The sequence below is a fragment of the Amblyomma americanum genome, chromosome 1 (assembly GCF_052857255.1).
Source record: "Amblyomma americanum isolate KBUSLIRL-KWMA chromosome 1, ASM5285725v1, whole genome shotgun sequence".
NCBI lineage: Eukaryota > Metazoa > Arthropoda > Arachnida > Ixodida > Ixodidae > Amblyomma > Amblyomma americanum.
The window spans coordinates 558,748,560-558,764,698 of NC_135497.1; the positions used below are offsets into that span (position 1 = coordinate 558,748,560).

General features: G+C 44.5%; 1 protein-coding gene across 1 annotated transcript; it reads right to left on the bottom strand.

Moving 5' to 3' along the window:
• Positions 1 to 10,342: 10,342 nt before the first annotated feature.
• Positions 10,343 to 15,669, bottom strand: LOC144108542 (THAP domain-containing protein 2-like). Its single transcript, XM_077641756.1, has 5 exons — positions 15,567 to 15,669; positions 15,238 to 15,412; positions 13,498 to 13,614; positions 10,697 to 10,750; positions 10,343 to 10,394 (listed from the first exon to the last, which is right to left on the bottom strand). Exons 1-3 carry the CDS (start codon positions 15,635 to 15,637, stop codon positions 13,597 to 13,599), a joined length of 264 nt encoding a protein of 87 aa, XP_077497882.1. The 5' UTR covers positions 15,638 to 15,669; the 3' UTR covers positions 10,343 to 10,394; positions 10,697 to 10,750; positions 13,498 to 13,596.
• Between the last annotated feature and the right edge of the window lie 470 nt (positions 15,670 to 16,139).

Here is a 16,139-nt window from a genome sequence, read left to right on the forward strand (position 1 = left end):
TAATGCTTCCGACGTTAACAAGGAATCGAGGTGTCCGGGCATTGACACTGAGAGTAGCGTGTTGGCGAACGACCAAGACCCTTGTGAAGTTGACGAAGCATCGGTGCCGGACGATTTTTCTAAACTGGATGTTCCTTCAGAATACTGGAGCTGCCATCGCATAACTGATTACAGTGGTACTGTGTACTGCAAGCTAAGAATGGGCGAAAATCAATGCGTGGAGCCAGAGAGTTTGCAGTGAGTTTACTGCAATTTGTGACAAAGGAGGGTTGCTCTACCCGTCTCGTGTGCTTTTTTTGATGGTGAGAAGGCTGGAAAACCTTTTCATAACTTTTTTTAGTCAGGAAAAGCTGTGCAGTAACAGCATAGTAGATGTTATGGTGCTGGGAAAATCTCAGATTTCATGTGGTGTAGGGTGCAGCCAGCACTCAGAAGCGCTCACAGTCAGCATTCTCAAGTTTTATGTTTTGACAAGGCTGCATTTTTATGTTAAATCAATCAATGAGTCGCGAGAAGCTCGTAGGAAAAAGAAGCTTCATGCTAACATGGGCAAATAAGTGCTCATAGTCGCGCGGCTAAATGTACTGTGCAAACAAGAAAACACGGCATTCCTTTGAGAAATTCAAGAATATGTCTCACACTGTGCATAGTTGGAGCGCTGCAATAAAGGAGTGCTTTGTTTTATAAAAGTTATTTTATCTTGTCTTGCATTCATCAGCGTTTATACATCGGGGGCAATTGACCCTTCGTTTTGATGAAAAAAATGCATGCATCAAAACAACAATTAAAACAGGGGCATGAAATCTAAAGTTCGACGAAAACTCGTCCGGTCAGGTAGAAGATTCATGTAAAAAGGAAAGGAACGCCGACCAAAGGTTGTTAGAAAAAAAGACTTTTCGGCTTCCCTACGGAAGCCTTGATCAGAGTTATCAAGGCCTCCATAGGGAAGCCAGAACGTCTTTTTTAACAACAACCTTTGGTCGGCGTTCCTTTCCTTTTTACAAAACAGAGGCATGGATACCACACTTAAAATTATCGCATTCACATATAGTACGCTGTACACACAACGGTCTCTAAGTGAAGCGTTTTTTTTTATTCCAATTTCTTGTTGCCCCGCCCCTCTACTAAAACACTTCCGATGGCTCAAGCTGGAGTACACTCGGCCACGTTTGCCGACAGCTTCGAGTTGGCCGCTGGATAACCCCGATGATCGATAGAATGTTTGCTCCTCTCCCTGTACTCAGCCTTTCCTATGGGTGGCGATAATACTAGTATGCACTAACGTTGAAATATGGGAGCCGTACCTGCAAAAGAGCACGATCAGCGTTGCGAAGCATTAACGGGGCCGCTCGTCCGCACCACCGCGCTATCGGCTGTTGGCTACTACTACATCTAATTTTCTTTATTCGCCGACAATATCTGTGTACAGCTTCACCTATTTGTAGGACCTGTTTTAAAAGACAGAGCCTTGCTTATTTCAAGACGATTCTATGCACAGCGCGCATCCAAGGCGCGGCGCGCCGCATTTCATACAGCCCATACTCTGGTGGCGCCATCTGGTATCGTCGACACAAGTCGCCTCACCGCTGGCCGCTCCCTGAACCCACTACCCATATTCTAGAGCACTGTATTACGGCCTTCTCCTTCGCCGTGGAAGCAATGGCGGTTTTTCTCTTGGAGTTGCGCCGTCCTCCGCCGCTAGAGGCGCGACGACCTCACCGCTGGCTCCACGCCTGTATCTGCGGCGGCGGGTGGCTATTGCCTGGTTTCGCGCTCTAGCCCTCTGGTTCGTGGTGAGCGCCGCACCGAAATCAAAGAAAACAAAATGCAGATGCTTAAGGTGTGTCTCTTCAGCACCCTTCATATGTGCGCACATTCTTCATCCCAAACTTTTCAGAAGCGCTAAAACACCGAGGACGCAGAGGGAACAGACAGGTACACCCGCTCGCGTAGCCCGCTCCAAATGCTGTTAGCCCTCCGCGCCCAACAAGTGGATTGTTTTAATTATTTAAATCATGCGGGTCTGCCTCTCAGCTACAAAACCAAATATTTTCTCGACGGTGGCGATGACCAAGACGACGGGCGGGTTTCGTGAGATGTACCCGTGAGAAACCGTAGACAAACCGGAAACGGCTTTGGGGGGCTCTGGTTGGCCAGTCGCGTGGTGGACTTCCGGGCGACGAGCGAAATTTTCTGTGGGTGCAGATCCGAGCGGCACGGCAAGCGACACATGCATTTTGCTTCGCGCGACGGCGTCGCTCGTCGCTTGCCGCCGTCGCCTTCGGGTTCGCATGAGTTTTCGCGTACATGGAGTCCAGGCTTTATTTGCCAACATTGGGGACACACTTCTGTCTCAAGTAAAGGTAATTATTTATCAAGCATTCTTTCTCGCATTTTGGGATACGACAACCCAGCACAACATATCCAAACTAATAACAGCAAAAAAGCGGGCAATTAGACTAATAGCAAACGTATCGTGGCATAACCACACGTATCCATACTTCATTAAATTTGGCATTCTAAATATCACTTCTTTGTTTCCTTATAGATTGCTATCAATGTACAAAACTGCGGTTATTGCTAACAATGAAACCACTCTCTCGCTACTACAAATATCTCGCTATTCAACGGTGTCTGATACCCGGTCTCACGGAGGAAGGAAACCATAGGAGAGGCCCTCGCTATCCAAGCCGCATGACAAAAAAACGTGCAGGAAGTCACGTGGTTTTGCAAGGCCTACTGGGATTTGTTGGCCGATGGCGCAGCCAATAGCAGCGTTGGGCGCAGCGGCGTCGTCTGCTTCACGCATCACCCATGTCGGCAGATCGGTCGAGTAGAGTTGGAAATTCGCATTTTTATTCAATCGTTGTGGTCCGCGGGAGGCACAAAGTTCCAGAGGCCTGTAGTCGGTGCTGGTCTTCATTGCTGTGCGCTTAGTTCATTCAGGATGCCGTCTTGACGAAAGCGGTTGTTTTGGAAGCCCGCGACAGCTTTCTCTGAAAAGGCTTGGCTTGGCGCTATTCTCTTTCGGCTTTGTGCGGTTGCGTCCCTCAACGCTGCTAGCCTTGTTCCAAGGAGAAATTGACAGTGCCGACGGCTCATAAAGCGATAGACGACGGTGACACGCTGGTTTATGGTTACAGCAGCGCGGGAAGAAAACGTGCGAGTCGGCGCCTAATTGTTTTTTGTGTGAATACGTGTTCTGCGTGTTCCTTCATTTTTGTGTATTTTTCCCGCGCTGTTTTAACCACGAATAAATACAAACTCGTCCAGACCGTGTCCTTGTAAGCATACCCGTTGCGTCTACATTCCCCTATGCATGACGGTCACAACTGGTGGTGACCGATATGCGTGGGCCGCGGTGTGCTCACCGAAGCCTGCAGTGCCAAGGAAGCCGCGCCGCATGCGATGGTATCCGTCAGCAAAGCGATACGCGAAGCAGTCTGAAGCGTACCATATGTTTACTGTACGCTGTGCGAGCGATATGTCAACTGCGTGCAAGTTTTCTCCGATATGGACCCAGTGGATCGACCGACCCGCGCTGCTGTCTCGATCGAGTGCTGTTGTGCGAGCGTAAGGACACATAGCCGGGTTTAGGAGGCGCAGTGTTAGGTTTAAAACATTTGCGCTTAAGGGTGGTGAAGTGTAAGGCCATGCCTCCTAAGATTGAGTGTACCTCGCAACTTACCGTTTACCGAGATGCCGAGTCGACCCTCGCGACCACCTCGCCGAGTTGCACTTTCTTGCATTCAGCTGATTAAACGGATTAATGAAGTCCAAAATTTGTATTTTATTGGACAATCAAAATATGAGCTTTAAAAAGGTTTGATACAGCATAACACTTATTACAAAACATAGCTTGCTACCTGAAGCAAGCAAAATCTTTTAACAAAAGTGATAACACATGGAAGGAGAACACACATAAAAAGGATTCAACAAAAAAGACCAGAAGAAGAAATGCACAACTGAATTAGATCACTTTGCAACCATGAACCATTCGAACAGAGAGAGTAAAACATATATAGGAAGGCAGTAAATGGGGGCTTTGAGACAGAAAAATATTTGTGGACCGATCTTGCCAAATTGTGTGAAAGCTTTCATTTCTCGGTAGTTGTTTCTGCATCACAAAGTTGATAAAATTTAAGCGATGCAAATGCAAAGTAATTGGAGCACTGCATGGAAGTGACTTGAAAAATTGGTAACAGTTGTCGCAGCTAGTGGAAAAAGTGAATCATTTTCCTCCCTTCTGCTTCATGTATTCCTTTCTGTAATATATGTAAAGAAAGAGAGCACCCTGCTGACACTGTTTATATTGTTGCATTGTTGTATTTGACTCTTATCTGCCTAGCCTAAAACAGTATAGAAATAGCATAGTTTTCTGTCCAATTTTCTGTTCTGTTTGTTGTGTACTATGTGGTACTTGTGTGCACATGCTGTTTTATATTTGTCAAAACCACGAGCCAACCAACATAGTCTGCACATAAGTCGGGCATTTGAGCTGTGCACAACTAAGGCATGATGACAGCTAAAGAATGTTTAATATAATGTACAAATTGCGGCTGGTAGAATGATAAGGTTGTCCTCTGTATGCATGAATGTACCAAGTGCATGTGGAAAAGTGTTTTCATCATTTAAGAACATGAATTTGTTGCAAAACTTATATGCTAGTGCTTACTCTGTTGCTGCGTGCAGTGGGATGATCACCCCCTTTTGACACTATTACTTTGAAAGGCCAAAATCACCTTCAGTTGTGTTTAATATCTAGAACTAAAATTGTAAGTATGGTACACTAATTACTCTCTTGATTATTCTGGCTTCTATAGTATGAAAAACATGCACTCCATATTTTTTACAAAATACGAGATACTTCAGTCACCCTGTACCCTAAAGGACAGTAGTGCAGGCACGCTGTAAAGAAAGCTCTGGGAGACTGCTAACTGCAGCCCCTATTCTTGAACATCAGTGACCAATAGTACATGTCCATCTGTGAATCTACAGTATATAGATTCATGAACAAGAACTAGCATTTGCGCTCTGGACATGTACTGATTTTACTTAACTGACTTCTTTTTTAAAATGTGCGTATTGTTCATTTACCACAAAAGACGAAAATCTGATTTTAGGAAGCAGGTAATTTCTGGTTGATTCAGTAGCAATCAAGCTAAATCAAAACCCTGATTACTCCTGAAAAAACTGACAGTGACTGCCATCAAGCATGAGCCTAAGTCGGTGGTGTACATGACGCATTCACATTAAAAAGCTATTCTTTTCAATACTCAGTATGACAGGTTGTAATGTACTGTAAACTGTGAGCGGCCGTTTGAATAGAATTTTATTCTGACAAAGTCAGACATGAAAGTCTGTTACATGTAAGATTCTTATTCAGCTCATATTGCGGCAGCAAGCTGCAGTGTCAACATGAAGCATGGGACCCCTATGGGCTGGTTGCATTCATACTCTGCGGTAAATTAAGACATGTGCTGACGAAAACCAAGTCTGATTTTTGAATTCTCACTGTCGCATCAGTCACTGCCCCTTGAATTGAGTTATTTTTTTAAATATCTGCCGGACCTGAGCAGTGTGCAGGCTCTCGGTTGCCTGCTTGCCAACATGAAACAAGCGCATGTTGATGTAATTTTCTGCAACACTTCTGACAAGGTGTATGTAATGATTGTCGAGTGGAGAGTTGTCGAACATGTGCTCATGAAGTTCATTGAAGAGCTCGCTACCGTGGAATGCGTAAAGAACCTCGTGGAGAAGATCAGTGAGTAGTGTTCTTGATGCCAATTTGTTCAGGCGCACTGCCGTCCTGATCACCGCCTCCGATTTTTGACAGATCTTCAGTACACTTTCTGATGGGTATTTCAGCCCTCCTCTGCTTTTCCTCTTAATTAGTGAGTAAATGTTTCCTCGTTCTGTTGTGAGTAGTGCACTTGTGCAGTGCTCACAAGTCAGCTTTGCAGCCAATTTATGAGCTACATAACCTGCCATGTAAGCCACAATTCGGCCTCCACATTCACTGATGTAGCCTGGAGCTATGATGTAGTCATGGTCTGCAGCTGTTACCTGAGACTGCTGAACAGCATCACTGTCTAGAAGTTGCCTCCTTGGTGCAGATATATTCAAGACCTGAGAAGAAATAACTGTTGCACTGCTGCATGACAATATCGAGATGCTGTCCAGGCTCAGACAGTTGCCTGTTGATACATCAGCCAGTTCACTTTGAACAATCACTTTTTTGAAGGCAGCACGAAACTGCTGTGTAGTAGGGTTGTCATTATGCCCGCCATGTGCTCGAATAAGGCCAAAAAACAGTTCCAAATGGTCCTGGCAAATTTTGTGGGCCGGAATGTACTTCAGCACTCGTTTTTCAGTGACAAGAAAATGAAAAAGACTAATCAGGCTTTGCACGCAGATGATAAAACTTAAGAAACCTGTCTTTCGGTTTGTTTCAATCATTCGTCTTTCATTTGCAGACTCCTTCAAGGAAGAGAGGTAATGGGTTGTGGTTTTGAACATGCCTTCGAAAGCTTCAATGTTCTTTTCATTTATAGGTTTCTTCCAACCTTTATGATATGGGCTTCTAGAATTTAGGGCATCAAATGTGTCATTAATTTTCAACAAAAAATTCTCTGTTGCCTGTGTGCCAGAAAAACCTTCCAGGTCAAGTTCCCTGCACTCGGCTAGTGCTGTCGCAACAGAAGTGCTCATTACTTGGGCAGCAAGTCTAACTTTCATGGGCTGCCGCTGCCACTCAATATGAGCTCTGCGCAACTTGTTAGCCAAATGTAGGCCTTCTTTCTGCTGCACAGTATGCAGCCGCTCAATATGCTCCCATGACACTGTCCTTCCTTGGTGGTCAATAAAGTACCTCTTGTGTGCCAGTGCATTCCTCACAAGTTTTAGCATATGGCAGGGATCCAAAAAAGCTGCCACTGGTTCCTGGGTAGCTGGGTGTCGAAAGGTTGTTTTTAGGTCTCCCACATGTTGGAAATCACACCCAAGCTCTTGCAACATAGCCAGATTTGCGGGCGCCCCGTCACAAGTGAGTGAAGCATCCATAGCTCCAGCATCATGTGCCTTATGAAGGCACCGGGTGACAAGGTTAGCCCTCTGTGTTCCAATTAGGCCATCAACTAGGAAGTACCCAAGGGGCAACTTCCATCGCCCATTAATAGCCACAGCCATTATAACGAATGCAGCCTTTTCTTGTGGCAAAGAGTCGCTGTCAATGCCACTGCCAAAGTCAACAAGCCCTGCAAAGTTGCGTTTGTTCCACTGGATGTTTTGCCGAATAGCCATTTCATCAACCATGAGGCTGCAAACTGTTCGGTGCCCCTTGCTTGCTGTTTCAGCACACTTCATGTTTAGTGCATTGAAAGCTTCTGTTGAAAGTCCTGCCTGGCCATCAACAGTCTCGTACCATTTTCGCAGAGTTCTGGGATGTGGAAGGCACGTGTCAAAAACTTTCCTGGCATACTGATAGGCTCGTGGGGAATAGAAATTTAAAGTTAAGGCAAAAGTTCTCAGTTCAGGGGAGTACTGCTTTGGAGTGCCAATTCCACCATGCTTTCCGACTTGTCTTTCAAGTAGGTGCTTATTTACTTTACCCAGGCCATCTAAAACAGACACTTGCTCTGTCAAGAGGATATTCTCAGTAGTTAAAGCTGACAGAACAAATTTTAGTTCCGCATTTTTCTTTTGCAGTCTCCGCCTTGTTTGCTGCATCCTTTTTATGCTTTCTCTTGACTGAGCATGCATTGCAGAAAACCATGGAGCCCTTGCTCTCAAGTAAGCTTTTTCGGGTGTGTCCTCCTATGAAGAGAGATAGAAAATGCAATGCATCATTAGAACAATGCACACCCAAGCCTTGCATACCACAGTTACAACAGTGCGCACATATAAAACACAAAGCACTCCGAATGTTTCATTAAAAGAAGAATGAAGGAGCTCAGTTAATCTTCTCGTCCTACTTTAATATCAAAGTGTTTCACCTCTGATGGAAATGCTCAGCATGCCATCACTCACAACGCACAGAAAATTCACTTGATCATCTTTTTCTCGCACATTGTACCATAGCAACAGATCATTTGCCCTGTCACATATTTTACCGGCACCTCACCTCGCATCAAGCCGGTAATGCCTACATGGGTAACCCTGCTTTTGTCCACATGGAAAAGTACAAAAATTCACCTGTAACCTAATGATGAAAGAATGCAATGATTTACCTTCCAGGGTTGCCATGATAACAGAGTCTTTGTTATTTCAGTCAGGATCACTTATATGGATTCCTCACACTTTCAGTAACAAAATTTGATTTCTCAGATGACTAATTCGCACCTGCTGTTTATTTTTTCTTTCTGAATTTTCGTAAGAATATTTACTTGGCAATGATGTTTCTCGACTTGCACCTGAGTGCCGTACCTACGCTGCTTTTTTTGTTTCTGAAACAATTTTGTTCCGCTTTGAGTCCCCCCCATCTCCCCCTATGTAATGCCCCTAGTGGACCCTTAGGGTACTTGAATAGATCAATAAATGAAGCTGTGACTCACCGATTCTCCTCTGGTAGATGGAGAGGTGTCCAAGAAGAAGATTCCATAATGTGCTCCTCAGCTTGAGATGCAGGCCACTCACACACGTAAAAATTCATTGGTTTATTGATTCATCATTGCATACAATATACCATGCAGATCAGTTAGTAGTTATTAGTAAAAATTGCCACGGCGAAATCAAGCTAAGTCCATTCACACAGTCTGGGTGCCTGCACATGCTGTGTGCAAGATTATGCTAATAATGCATGCTGTGGATGGGCCACTCACGCTATCAAATACGCTCTTGGCATATGCACAAGCATTTGACATTCATGGTGTTGAATTCTGCTTCAGAAATAGGCACATTTGACAGGTCCATTTACCATTGCTGGCCTCCTTCTTCGTGGCGTCCCAACAGAGGCTGGGGCGGTTGGCAAAGTCGGAAGTTCCTGCATAAGATAAACTGTTTAGTAATGCAGCCCACCTTAGAATGCCTGTTGCGCTGTTCTCCTCCGCCATGCATCAATGCATAAGAAGGAAAGCAGGACATGAGGCTAATCACAAAATTACTCGGCATGCCCACTACTGGGCCACGCAACAGCTTCAGTGCATATGTACTCAATGGCTTTCGATGTCACTGCAAAAGAAAAACGCTCGCACATTGTTAAACTCATATCACCTAGCATGTTAAGGTAATGTTATATGTCTACACATTTTATTTTTATTATACACTCAAAGTGTTGCAGAAATAAAGCAGGGTTAATAGCACAACTGTGTAGAAGCGTGAATACATACAGCTTTAAAAATTATTGCATTAAATTTTGTGTCGTGCAATCTCCTTTTCTGAATGCCCACTGGAACTGACGTTAAAGAGGTTGGCATGTACCCATATAAGAAGTATTTCATGAAAACTTATACAAGGAACAACTGAAAAAGAAGAAAACATGACAGCACAAATTTTTCATGTAGCACGCATGCCAGTTTGCACCGAATACTTTCTACATAGCTGTCAATGACCTTGTCCAAAATCAGTAAAACCAGTTTGGAATAACGTGAGAAAATTTTGTAGAAAAGATATCACTGACCTGGTGGAGTATGTCTTGCATAGCCAAATATTTCTTGATACTGACAGATTATTTGTAGTGGAACTCTGACGAGATGACTATATTGATTTGTGTAACGAACATAAGCAATGAAGGCACATGAAAGAATATTGTGGCAGTTACTAATGTGCTTATGTGGTTCCACAAAAAGGTACCATCCTATATGAAGGATCTTTGCAGAACCTACTGCACTCTGCTACTGTCTCCGGTAAGCACGGGGCCTGACAAACAACTGCAGGTTCTACTTCACTTTACATTGCAGAATTGCAACGACATCCTACCTCATGCAGTGAATAAACCTGGATGGAAACCACACAGGACGATATGAAACTTACTGGTGTAAGTTGAAAGGCTTGAGATGGCCTTGGCTGAATGTCCAGCATTGTGGCCACATCCTTAGATGCCTGTAAAAAAATTTTGTTCAGGAGAAATGTGTGTGTACCGAGACATAACAAGCGTTCAGTTTTCAGCACCTAGTGAAAAGTGGAGAAGCATCACACTACTAGACCGTTTTGAGTTATGTCTGAAGGAATAAAGATATGACTGGTGTGCTGAGGTGGCTTGGTCAAAACTTCCTCTGAGCCTGCGCCAGGGAGCTTTCTTTTACATAAAAATTCACCCGTTTCTTGACTCATGCTGCGAGATAAACTCAGACACTGTCAATCTTCTAGCAGTTGCTGTCACAAAATGGTATATCGTAACCTACCTGTTGTGAAGGGCCTGGTAAAGTTTCCTGGCTTTCAGTGACATCCATAGGTGCCTGTGAAAAAAAAAATATTCTTGTGAAATATGCTTCTACCAAAGCATAAGATGTATTCAGTTCTAAGCAACTACTGAAAAATAGAAAAGCATCACACTGCTAGGCTGTGTTTTCAGTTCTGTCAAAAGGATTATAAAAAATGACTAATGTGTTGAGGCGATTCAGAGAAAACTTCCTCTGAGCCAGTGCCAGGATGCATTCTGTTAGAGAAATCTGTTTTTGGTCGCTCGTGCTGCGACATAAACTCAGACACTGTTGTTCTTCGAATTGATGCAGTCACAAAATGGCATATTGTAAAATACCTGTTGTGATGGGCCTGCCAAAGTCTCCTGGCTTTCAGCGACATCCATAGGTGCCTGTAAAAAAAATTTATTCTGGAGGAATGTCATCATCGTCATCATCAGCCTGACTACGCCCACTGAAGGGTGAAGGCCTCTCCCATGTCTCCAATTAACCCTGTCCTTTGCCAGCTGCGGACACCGCATTCCCGCAAACTCCTTAATCTCACCCGCCCACCTAACTTCCTGCCGCCCCCTGCTACGCTTGCCTTCTCTTGGAATTCACTCTGTTACCCTTAAGGACCAGCGGTTATCTTGCCTTTGCATTACGTGCCCTGCCCAAGCCCACTTCTTCCTCTTGATTTTAACTAGGAGGTCATTAACCCACGTTTGTTCCCTCGTCCACTCTGCCTACTTCTGGTTTCTTAACGTTACACCTGTCATTTTCCTATCCATAGCTCACTGTGTTGTCCTTAACTTAAGCTGAACCCTCTTTATTAGCCTCCACATTTCTGCCCCATAGATGAGTACCGGTAAGATACAGTTGTCGTAGACTTTTCTCTTGAGGGATAATGGTAAACTGCCATTCATGATCTGGGAGACCTGCCATCATGAATCGTGCGTCCTCGCCAATCGTGCGTCCTCAACTAGAATTTGCTTCACCTATGTGGTCCCCTTATCAAAATTACCTGATCAACATGCTTGAATCCGTACAAAATAGAGCCGCTCGTTTCATCACACAAAAGTACCACCCCCAGTCCAGTATCACTAAGATTAAACTTGATATCTCCCTCGAACCATTACATATTCGTCGCTCCATCGCTCTTTTATGCTTACTTCATAAATATCGTCATAGCACCAGGCCATCTCCCTTGCCCCTCGAAGAGCCTTCACGCATTTCACGCCGCCTACATAATCAGTATAGCATTACACGCATTTACGGAAGAACCTTAGCATTCAATTCATCTGCACTTCCACGTGCCATTATTCTTTGGAATGATCTTCCCGACTGTATCGCATCTATCGGCAACCACCAATCATTTCAAGACCAACTGCACAAACATTTTCTTTAACGACATTGTGTCTTGTTTCAGGTTGTTCTGTGTCCTTGGTCCCCTTTTCTTCTCGTTGGTATTTTACAAAGTTTTGGTTTCTTGTGCAATTTCAGCCATCTGTATGCTTTTTATGACTACTGCTTTTTCCTTTTGATGCCTATTGGGCACTTGCGATGCATTCTTGCTACTAATTTAATTTTTTGTTGCTCGCGGTGATGTATGTCTTTTAGTTACGTTTTGCCCTGTATATTTATAATTGTGTTTAATTTTTGCCTTGTATCACGGGTTGTTTTTAATTTATTCTTCCTATTTGCTTAATCTATTGTTTTGCCCCCCTTACTCAATGCCCTTCTGGGCCCTGTAAGGTATTTTGAATAAATAAATAAATAAATATGCGCTCCACCCATTCTTATTCTTCTAGTTATTTCCCTTTCATGATCTGTATTAGCGGTCACTACCTGCCCTAAGTAGGCATATTCTCTTACTACTTCCAGCACCTCGCTACCAATTGCGAACTGCTGTTTCTACTTTGGTTTTCTGCATATTAATTTTAGCCCCACCATTCTGCTCTGCCTGTCTAACTCATTGATCATGCTTTGCAGTTCTTGTCCTGAGTGGCTTAGCAAGGCAATGTCATCAGCGAATCGCAAATTACTCAGGTATTCTCCATTAACTCTTATCCCCAAATGTTCCCATTTCAGGCCGCGGAATACCTCCTGTAAACAGGCAGTGAATAGCACTGACGAGATCATGTCTCCCTGCCTGACACCCTTCCTTATTGGAATTTTATTGCTGACTATATGGAGGACTATGGTAGGCGTGCAATCGTTATAAATATCTTCCAATATTTTCACATAACACTCTTCCACACGCTGATTCTGCAGTGCCTGCATGACAGTTGAGGTTTCCACTGAGTTAAAGGCTTTCTCGTAATCAATGAAGGCCATATATAGGGGTCGGTTATAATCTGTGCATTCCTCTATCACTCACTAATAGCGTGAATATGATCTATTGTTGAGTATCTTTTACGAAAGCCTGCCTAATTATTTGGTTGATTAAAGCCTAAGGTTGTCCTGACTATTAGCGATTACCTTAGAAAATACTTAGTAGGCAATGAACAGTAACCTGATCGGTCTGTAATTCTTCAAGTCCTTGACGTCTCCTTTATAAAGATAATGTTAGCATTCTTCCAAGCTCCTGGTACTCTCGAGGTCACAAGGCATTGCATATATAGGATGGCTAGTTCTACTAGCACAATCTCCCCTCCCTCCTTCAACAAATCTGCTGTTACCTGATCCTCACCAGCTGCTTTCCCGCTTTTCATTCCTACTAAGGCTTCCGTTACTTCCTCTTCTCTTACTGCTACGGGATGTCCCATTGCTGTGCGCTGCGGCTTCTCTCATTAACGTTCTGATTGCATTGGCTACTGCATAGATTTGTGTCTCTTTGGCTATTTGATATCGTATCCATATTGCTAATGATATTGCCCTCTTTGTCTGTTAACGCATACATCATGTACCAAGCATACAAGGTGTTCAGCTTTAAGCAGCTAGTGAAAGATGGAGGTGGATCATCACACTTTAAGACTGTTTTGAGTGCTGTCTGAAGGGCTAAGAAATATGATGACTAGTGTGTCATGGGATTCGGATAAATCTTCTGGTGAGCCCGTGCCAGGAAGCAGTGTTTGTAGCTCCTACTCCAACATATACACAGCCACTGTGATGCTTTGAATAGCTGTAGTAGTCACAAAACAGCGCTGTTTGAAAATACCTGTTGCAGTGGAGACGCTGGAGATGTGTGACTTTGTGTTAGTGCTTGCTGGGCGCCATGCTGAGCAGTGGCAGCAACAGCTGTGCCATCGCCTGGCTGCTATGAAAGGGGTTCCTGCTGTAAATGAATAATGAGGTGCATCACATGCTCGCAGTGGAACGCCAGCCTTAACTGAAAAGATGCATGTAATTCAACAGACAGATGTACCAATCTGAGACTGTCAATATGGGACACAGCCAGTGGGCGAGAGTGCACCCATTTGTTAAGAAAGCAACAGCAGAGAAATGCCTTGTTAGTACAGCAGGTCTACCATATTTTTGAGAAGGGAGAGTGGGGTGTCTCTCCTCAGGCTCACCCAGCTAAACCCCATGAAGTGTGTATGGTATGTGTATGAGGAATTATATATGCAGAACTGCCGTATCTGTATAATAAGGGAGCTAATTATACTCATTGGCATCCACCCAAGCGCAGCTATGCGGCTAAAGGAAAGCAATAAATTGTTTCCACAGAAACTTCGCAAAAGAAATCGGGATTCCCCTAAACATTTGGCCAAGCTTTCTGCCTGTGTTTTGCCTTTTTTTCTTTGTCTCATGCTTCCCTTTTTCCTTATGTGTATGACATATACCGTATTTACTCGCGTAATTTGCGCCCGCACATAGATTATGCACCCCAAAAAGTTTCAAACTTTTAACCCGATAAAAAAAAAAACTACTCGCACATTTTGCGCACTATGCTGAGCCAGACCATCAGCATGTACGCGGGTGCGAACTGTGCCGTTTACCCGGCTTGCTCGCGCTGGCGGTCGCTGTCCCGGACGCTGGCCCGAATCCAAAACTCTACCGTACCGTTTGCTATACGGTTTGCCGCTAGTCAGTCGGGCACACGCAAGGGCCCCGTTTTATTGCCCGTTATCTCCTCCCACGGCTGACTTCGCGATTGAATCTTTGCGCGTTTATTGCTTTGAGCTAAGCACGTGCCGTCATGTCATGCCACCCCGCGGGGAGCTATAGCGTGGGGAAGGGGGGGGGGGGACGTGTCAACCTTGTTGCCATGGGGCGAGGGGTGCCAACCTTTTTTTTAGGACGTGTTCGGATAGCTCGCTTGCGCGTGAATTCCGCACCCTCTTTTTGGAGCCCTAACTAAAGAAAAAACGTGCGCAAATCACGCGAGCAAATACGTACGGTGCTCTATACCTTATGGAACTTCTTTGTGATTTCCTTTGTAAGCGAACTATAGTTTTAAGGAATTACAGTGCTCTCTCAGTGACACTTCCCAGGTTCTATGGCCGAGATGACAACAAAAAATGCACGGCCTACTGCTAGGCGCAAACATTTGCACACTACAAGTAATAATTAAATAGAAATGATGCCCCAAGGAAAACTGTGGTGTGCTCGATGCTCTCTTTTTTATTTTCTTCTAATGATGGAGTGCGTAAGCTAATAAATAAATAAATTATCATGTACAGTAAGCAGAATTTCACCAGAGCCATATATAAACCGCAGCCAGTTTAGGAGTATAATGACACAATTACTTTTTATCAGTGCGGGAGTACTGTAGCCGCGCTACTCGATCATAACGTCTAGCTAAAGCCATTTATTCACAAATCGTTCTATTTCTTGCACGAACACCTAAAACATCATATTGAACGCATGCTTATGCAGTCAAGTTATAATAAAGCACCTTCTCAATAAGAGCATTTCTTTCCAATCTCTTGAGAATGTATAGAAGGTGGTTCCTCACCTGAAGGGGGACGGCATCCGCACGTATACGAACTACGAGCGGCGACATCCGATCGAAGTGCTCGGGCAGGAAATGTTTTGAACATACGCAGGTCCATTTTGCTGGCTCCCAGTCTCTTTGGCCTGGTCTAACGGCCTCAGTCCACTGCCTCCTTCGCTCTGGATCTTTCGGAAACCTGTTTGAAAACAATACTATTCACTGCACTCGGACAAAGAGCCGGGGCGGTACGAATACCACGTTCACGCCGTGTCGTGCGTTATGTTCTGCGAGCATGCATTTTACTCATTACGCAGTCAATTAAATACGAAAACAAAATGCAGTATACTTACGTGTGGAAAGTGACGCCCGGTTCTTGTCCTGGCGTGCGCGACCGACACCCAGGAACGCAGCAGCTGGGCATCGCAGCGTCTTTGTTGTCAATGGGAGCAGAAGTCTCACTCTCCGCCGTGTCTGACAGCTGCCGACAGCCTGGCGCGGCGCGAAATCGTCTGCTCGCGCCGCTCGCGTTGATCTTTGCGGCGCTCGCATGCCATTGGCTGAGAAAACGGCCAAGTGTCATGGCGGAGCCCTCGTTTCCGGCTTCAAAAAATGTGACGTAGCAGCCTCTCCTCTTTTCCTTCTTTCCTTCATGCCCGGTCTCATTTTCCTTGGTCATTGCCTGTTTGTCGCACCGAATGCGGTATGCAATCATTGTCTTTTATTCTTTCAAAATACCTGAACATTATAGAAAATAACAACATATCGCTAAGAGATATCACAGTGAAGAGCCTAAAAACCATTGTGTACCTGTTTGAAGACGTTTAGCTTGAACTTGCTCTGAGCAGTAAATAAGATGATAATGCGGGTAAATTCTGCTTATGTTGTACACTTGGGTGATGTAGTGCTGTTGTTTTGTAGTATTT